This window comes from Bidens hawaiensis, unplaced genomic scaffold, assembly GCF_021521415.1.
Source record: "Bidens hawaiensis isolate Kalapana, Puna unplaced genomic scaffold, B.hawaiensis_p1.1 tig00008036_1, whole genome shotgun sequence".
Lineage (NCBI taxonomy): Eukaryota > Viridiplantae > Streptophyta > Magnoliopsida > Asterales > Asteraceae > Bidens > Bidens hawaiensis.
In genome coordinates this window covers 872,984-880,729 of record NW_027491563.1, presented here as the reverse complement: position 1 = coordinate 880,729, position 7,746 = coordinate 872,984, and the positions used below count along the sequence as shown (strand labels likewise).

The 7,746-nt window shown below is 33.7% G+C and overlaps 1 protein-coding gene and 1 pseudogene across 1 annotated transcript; both read right to left on the bottom strand.

Annotated features, from left to right (window-relative positions):
* Window positions 1-307: 307 nt before the first annotated feature.
* LOC143636624 (putative protein phosphatase 2C 68) lies at window positions 308-1,179 on the bottom strand. Its single transcript, XM_077104172.1, has 5 exons — window positions 1,099-1,179; window positions 807-918; window positions 504-720; window positions 423-456; window positions 308-319 (listed from the first exon to the last, which is right to left on the bottom strand). Exons 1-5 carry the CDS (start codon window positions 1,177-1,179, stop codon window positions 308-310), a joined length of 456 nt encoding a protein of 151 aa, XP_076960287.1.
* A 701-nt stretch (window positions 1,180-1,880) lies between these two features.
* On the bottom strand, window positions 1,881-6,730 carry LOC143636623 (protein phosphatase 2C 56-like; annotated as a pseudogene).
* Between the last annotated feature and the right edge of the window lie 1,016 nt (window positions 6,731-7,746).

Sequence of the window (7,746 nt, the reverse complement as noted above, 5' to 3'; positions counted from 1 at the left end):
AATTCACATGAAATTCATCTAGTCAGACGAATTTAAAAAAAACACAAATTTCGATGGAGATGATTTTCAAATAAAGATGATTTTTCAAAAATGATTTTTAAATGAAAACAATCTGGACCGATCCATTTGAGGGGAAAATCAATTGGGTAGGTGGGTAATGGGACACTTGGCAGTTTCTTAGTGGCTGGTGAAAACCATCGGATTTGTTACAAATCTATTAAACTCCGATTGATTTCGATGGAGTATTTCTGGAATGTTAGATTTTCAAGGACTATTTTGATAATCTCTCTCTTCTTTTGGATCATTTTCAGAATTTCCCCTTCATAAAAAGAAAAAAAAAACATAATAAACAAAAGTGTAATAAATTAAAGAACATTTTAACACAAACTATATATTGTCATGCTACAGTCCTCTTAACTTACCAAGATTGTACCAAACTGCAACATGCCTTTAAGGCTGCATTTTTAAGTTCACAACGATCACGGAAAAATTATCACTGTTACATCTCATACACGCTTGTTGATAAAGAAATTTTGCAACATATTTTGTTGCATCCTCGCTTATGTTGAAGCAAATTAAAAGCCACACTTCCCACTTCCTCGATATTCATGGATCCCACAAACCCGTCACTTGCAATTATCAAGCACTCGTCCTCATCCGTCCTGGTGGTACAAGTCACCTCAGGAACCACGCCTACATAAGGCTTCATCGACCGGTCTCCTGAAAATATTATGCCATATACATTGACCATGAATATCAATTTAAAAAAATAAATAAATAAAAATATGGGAAGAATAATATAGAACCTATTGCCCTTGTCATGGCAAGAACACCATCAACTCTCAATACAACACACGTGTCTCGTACTACAAAACCTCCACTTCCGAGAATCCTTTCCTCCTCATATAATCTGTTACACTATTAAAACATTACACTTGTAGGATTTTAACAAAATAGCTAGAACCCAAAATACATTTTATTATTGAGTGTAGTACAAGTCATTTTTGTTGATAATCCAAAAATTACTGATGTGATATATTATGCATCATATAGTATATATGTATGTTTCTGGTTGCAACTGATGTGATATTTACTAACCAGCTGAATTGTTGAGCCCGGGCTCGAATTGTCAAAAGCTTGAGCCGACTTGTTTATTATTAAAATTTGTAAGATACACATGATACAGAATCTATAAATTGCGAAAATCATTATTTTCATATTTTAAAATTTGGTGTGGCATGTATAAGAATTTGGGTTTTACTTTTATACGAGCCAAACGAAAGGTTTTAAGATCAAGAGAATAATTAACTTTTCTTTTAAGTCACGAGCGAGCCACAAGCGGCATAGAACTTGGCTCCGGCTTGGCTTGTTTACAAACGACTTCAAAGGATCTGTAAGCTTTTTAAATAACCCTATTTTGGTCTTTTTTTAATTTCCGGTACCCAAGCAGTTTTATTATTTATGTCATAAAAAAATTACTGTGACATATATCATGTTATCAAATATACATGTATGTTTCTCATGACAATTGATGTGATATACAAGTTTCAAGTTTAAGTTCTAAATATATACATTTTTAAAACTCATAAGTAACTTTAATTTAATCTTTTTGTCAAACAAGTATTTATTTATTTATTTTTTTTTGCATTTCATCACATTATTATAGATTAGTAATTTAATAGGCATAATATTTATGTCCTATTGAACATAAGAATAATGAAACATGAGAAAAAGTATATATATATATATATATATATATTTCTGTATTGAAAAGTCTATAATGGATATAATTCAACAATAAACTGTACTTGTAGATCTAGCAAAGCCATCATTTTAGAATAAACAAAAGAGTAACAAGCCTCAAACTTTTTAACATATCCTTAAGGATGCATTTTTAAGTCCACAACAATAACCGAAAAGTTATCGCTGCTACATCTTACACACGCTTGTTGATAATGAAATTTTGCAACATAACCTGTTGCGTCTTCTCTGCGTTCCCGCGTGCGCTGAAGCAAACCAAAAGCCATACTCCCCACCTCTTTGGTGGACATGACATCCCACAAGCCATCAGTTGTAATTATCAAGCACTATTCCTCATCGGTCCTAGTGGTAAAAGTAACCTCAGGAACTGCGCTTACAGATGGCTTCAATGACCGATCTCCTGAAAATATATCATATATATTGAAAATCGATATCAATTAAAAAATAATAATAAAAAAAACATGGGAGGAATAATACTGAACCTATTGCTCTTTTCATGGCAAGAACACCATCAACCCTTAATACACCATACTGGTCTGGGACTACAAACCTCCACTCTCAATAATCCCTTCCTCCTCATCTAACCTGCTAGGCTGTTAAAACAAAACAATTGCAGAATTTTAGCAAAATCGAAACCAAAATACATTGTATTATTGATTGTATGTAGCTATGAACCGCCTCTTCAACCGGTGGCAATTCATTTTTTGTTGATCATCCAAAAATTACTGACGTGATATTTACTAACTAGCAGAAATGTTAAGCTCAAGCTCGAATCGTCAAAAGCGCGCATTGAGCCGACTGTTTACTATTTAGCTTTTACTCACATCGATTTTTATAGAAATTAAAAACCGTATTCGTAAGATACACATAATACAGAATTTATAAACCGCATAAATTACCATAAATCACTTTTTTTTGTTTGATGGTTTCATATTTGGCTTGAAACACAAATTTTATTGAAATTTAAGACAAGGAAGGCTGAAAGAAGCCTTATGATCTACCGTGAGCGGAATGGTGTAGGAACCGCGACACAGAATGGCCCTGCTATCACCACAGTTAGCAGCGACAATCTGGCAAGGGGAAATAAGCACAACAACTGAAGTGGATTCGGATGAAAAGTCATTTATGCAAACTTGATCGATATCCTGATAAGCTAGAGAAAGCGCAGACTCCCACTTTCTAGTCCATATATTCGTATCGCCTTCTCATTCCCAAGCTTCTTTCACAGCTTGGTCCATTGAGTGAGCACAATATTCACTCACCTGTATCACATTATCAATGAGTAAAACCCTTTAGATCTCCATACTATATTTTCAAAATTATGTACGTTCTTTCTAATGGTGCACTTAATATAACAATTTTTGAAAGATAACTCTTTTATATGGGATATCTTAAATTCATTCATACAAGCAAACCTAATAATATAAAGACTCAAAATTGTTACAGTAAGATCAAAATATGTATGATGATTTTGGTGGTTGTACTGTGCTGGAATCTAAATAAGTATCCAGACTTTAATCCTAAACAAAGAAAAAGTAGTAATACTTAGACTATGTGTTATGGTTGTGAAAGGGGTGTGAGCCTAGCGCCACGTTAGGAAAAAGGAGTGGAGCACGGGGAATTGAAGGCTCTTGTATGAACAACAGGCTTGAATTGTCGTGGAAGGTGAAATCATTCATGTATACGCGTGACAACTAGGGATGAGCTCGGTATCGGTACCGAAAATACGGATCCCGAAATTCATAAATTCTTGGTACCGGTACCGAGACGGTACCGGTATTGAAGGTAAAAATTTGGGAAATACCGGTACCGTACCGTACCGATTCCGAAACTTAAAAATTTGATACCGATTCGGTACCAATCGGTACCAGGACGGTACCGGTATTAAAGGTAAAAATTCGGGAAATACCAGTACCGTACCGATTCCGAAACTCAAAATTTTGATACCGATTCGGTACCTAATCGGTATCAGTACCGTACCGAATTTGCTCATCACTATGTGACAACACCTTTTTTTTGTTCACACTCACATGACTATAACACAGTCTTGTGTGTTTATCCCATTTACGTAGTCAAAGCTCACTTTTGACATTTTTTTTCAGCACCCACTAGATAAAAAAATGGTCATGAGGTTGGCTTAATCTACTACCAACACTAGAAAAAAAAATAAAAATAAAAATAAAAAAAGTAAAAATTTGTGGTAAGCCGTTAAGTCTTTACTTGTTTTCCAAAGTAATTTGGTCACCACTAGGCATAAGATTTGTTTTTATTTATCTTTTAATTTTATTTTCTACTTTTTAATCACATGAAAATCATATCTTAAATTTGATTTTGATCAACATAATGCTACATAAAACGGTGATGTTTAATTTTGCAAAAGAACTTTTGAATCACAAATTTTCCAAAAAAATTAGCAAGAAATTTGGTTTGTGTTTTTAATCCATACCAGTTACCACTTTCTAAGTAGTTCAGAGGCTTAGATTTTACCTTTCCAAGTCGATAATTTGGAAAGCTATGAACGATCAACATGTTATTTCCTCCAAATTGATTAACCAAAATCTGCATGTAATGTGAGATGAGTGGATAACATCAAATCTAACATTTAAAATGTGCAAAACAAATAAAAACCACAAAAACCTAAAACAAAATAATTAAACATTTCAAATAAGGAACAAAAAAATATATGCTACGGATTCTTTTTCGATTGTTTCGCATAATTTTACTTTGATTCTCAAACCGATTTTAGTTAGTATGCGTCAATGCTACATTAACACCTACCAATCTATGACTTTAAGTCTATAAAATTACTAAAACAAACAAAAAATTGCAAAACAATGCTTTTGAAAACAAACATATGAAGCAAATCAGATTAGATAAAATAAAATAAAAGCACTTACATCGCCAATGATGAAGAGATGCCATTTTTAGGGCTAGGCTGTCAATGCGTGAAAGAAGTAAGGTTGCGGCGCCGATTAGGTGATTATAGGATTTGTTTATATAGAGTGTGTGGTCACCCTAATCTTGTTTACAATAAGCACCCTAAGCATTTTAGAAACTTTCAGTTACAACTCAACTATTATAAAAAATAGCATCGACATGTCATGATGCAAATTATGTTCTAAATTATTTTTAGTGATTTTACATCTGAAAATACAATTAGATCATCCTATGTTAACTTCATATTCATCAAACTAAGTTTCATAGTATTCTGTTTACCAATCTTTATATCTTAATGACTATTAATATTAGGAGAGGGATATTTGGAGAATCTTGTTAAGTTTTAAGAACTTAAGAAATTCATTCTTGACCACACATTTAATTAAATAGGTTAGATTATGTGGTGAAGATTAAATGTGATTAAAAAATTAAAGTAGGAGAGAAAATAAAGATGTAAAGTGATTACACAAATTTAAATGTACGTTACACATATGTAATAAGTCGACTCGGTGCGCAAAAAATTCTGTAATTTTTTTTACGTATTTGTAACCTACATATGTTACGTATTTGTAAAAAATATTCAAAAAAAATAAAAATTGTTACGTTGAATTCTTTCGAGTTCTTAAAACTCAAAGTGTTTCTCATTTGAAATCTCCCCATGTGATCCTTTCCTAACCTAAATTGAGGGTGGAATAGTTTAATCGAATTTCTTTTATCATAACTTTTAGCCATGTTAATTCTTAGGTATTATCACATTTGCAAAATTGGATTTTAATGATCCCGCATTTTTGCAGTTGACCAATTGTAATCTCATCTAAAAAATTTCTTGGCACTAGTACCACCTTTCGGCAATTTTTTTTCTCATTTATCCCTCGTTTAATAAAAAGAAACTTAACAGAAACTTAACCCGTAAATTATATTTGTTTTGTTCACACTCACTTGAATATGTCTTGTGTGTTCTAAGTTTCTAAGATAAAAATTAAAAATATAGTTTTTTGGCTTATTATAACGCATAAAGATACGAGAGATAAAATTAAAATACATCATATATAGTTGCTGAACGATCCAACTATAACACCGACCATTCAAGTTGTGGTGTATATTTAGATTCTTTCTATCTCACACTTTTAAATAACTTTTTGTATTTGTAACGCATATTGAAAATTTGAAATCACAACCTGAATTGGTGACCTCTAGCTACAGTATTACAAAGGAAACTATACACTAACTATTAGGTCCCTTTTTGTTTATTAAGTCTTTTGTATTGGTTTATTATGTATTGGGCCTTTGATGTATTTTGTGTTTGTATTTAGGCTCAAGGGAAGTTGTAAAGAAGCCCATTGGGCATTTGGAAATAATATACTACTTCTTATCCATGCTCCTCTATAAATAGAGAGCATGCCATAAGAAGACAAAACCTTTTGCCAAAAACTCTATCTTACTTATTCACTAGTTCTCTCTCTCTCTCTCACTTCTTCCAAAAACCGAAAATAACTCTCAAGATCCGAGACCTCTTAGGTGACTTAGTGTGATTTCCGTTAGCACTAAGTTCGGTTGATCCAAGACACGTTGTTAGATCCACCCACGCATCGGGACCTACAATTGGTATCAGAGCTTCGGCTCATTAGTTGAGGGTTTTGGATCACAACCTTGGGTTTTGATCTTGAGAAAGTAGAAGAAAAGTTCTTGCAAGAAAACTACATAAACACAAAAACAATCGGCTTCAAAGTTCATAAACATGTCTTATAAAGTGTTCTTGGTAAAAACAACAAGTATATAAGCTCTAGATCTAAAAGATTTGGGTTTAAAGGTGTTAAACTTAAACTTTCGGGTTTTGAAATTGTTAAAAAAATTGATAAGTTAAAGTTTTCGCATCGCATGAGAATGGTTGTTGTACTTACCTTTGACCAGAACTGATAGAATTAGGTGAACAGGTCCCTAGAAAGATTGTTTCCGGAAGATTAGTGTTTTTGCTTCGCTTACCTTTTTCGCTTCGCATAAGAATCGGTTTCGCTTTGCAAAGCTTTTTCATTTCGCACGAGATTAATTTCGCTTCGCTTGAAGATTTTTGCTTCGCATTACTGTTCATCATTTCGTTTCGCACAGGAAACCTTTTCGCTTCGCCTGGCTTAGAACTTTTTCGCTTCGCACAGGAAACCTTTTTCGCTTCGCTTGAGATCGTTTCGGGCAAAATTGTTTTCTGTTCAGAATCAAAACTGTTTAAGGACCGAAAGTGTTTGAGACTGCTGAGACCATGGCTAGTACAGATTTTGAGTTGTTGAAGGGGTACTTGTTACTTGAGAACCAAGTGGGAACACCTACAAAACCTCCAAAGTACATGACTTTAGATGATAACTTTGCCGATTTTAAATGGAGGTTCATGAACTTTATCTCGTTGACTGACTCTGATCTAATGAGATACTTTGAAGTAGGTCCTCATGTTCCCATGATAGTCACTGCAAATGGGGAACGAGCAAAACCCATTGAAGATTATGATCAAAATGATAAGACATTAATAGAGCAAGATAAAGTGCACCTTACTTTAACTGTTTGTCTTTCAAATGAAATCACTATAACTCTACGTGAACACAAAAGTGCAAAGGGTTTGTGGGATGCACTTGTTGAGAAGGTTGAGGGAAATGTTGAGATTAGGGAAAATAAGACGGCCCTGTTGAAAGAAGAATTCAATATGTTCAACCATCGTCAAGGTGAAGGTATGTTGGACTTGGTGAAAAGATTTGAAAAATTGATGGTAAGAATCAGAGCCGCTAGTGTCAACATCACAAACTCTGAAGTTAACCACAAGTTAATGAATTCTTTGCCTTATAGTTGGAGCACCAACACTGTGACAATCAAGAGAACCACCAACCTGAATGCAATGACAAACACTGATTTGATTTCCACTATCAAGTCATTTGAAATGGATGAGCAGATGAGAATGAACAATCATCTGAGTTCTCTGAATCAAGCTAGGGTGAGTACTGCATTATCTATGCCAACTGCTTTTATTAGCAAAACTCAGCAAAATGTGTATCAAGTGACTACTCC

Excerpts from the sequence above, each read along its gene's own strand:
- LOC143636624 (XM_077104172.1), bottom strand. The coding sequence starts at position 1,179 with ATGTGTATCTTACAAATTTTAATAATAAACAAGTCGGCTCAAGCTTTT. Across the intron at positions 919-1,098 it reads CGGGCTCAACAATTCAGCTG|TGTAACAGATTATATGAGGA; the intron begins GTTAGTAAATAT and ends ATGTTTTAATAG. Across the intron at positions 721-806 it reads TGCCATGACAAGGGCAATAG|GAGACCGGTCGATGAAGCCT; the intron begins GTTCTATATTAT and ends TAATATTTTCAG.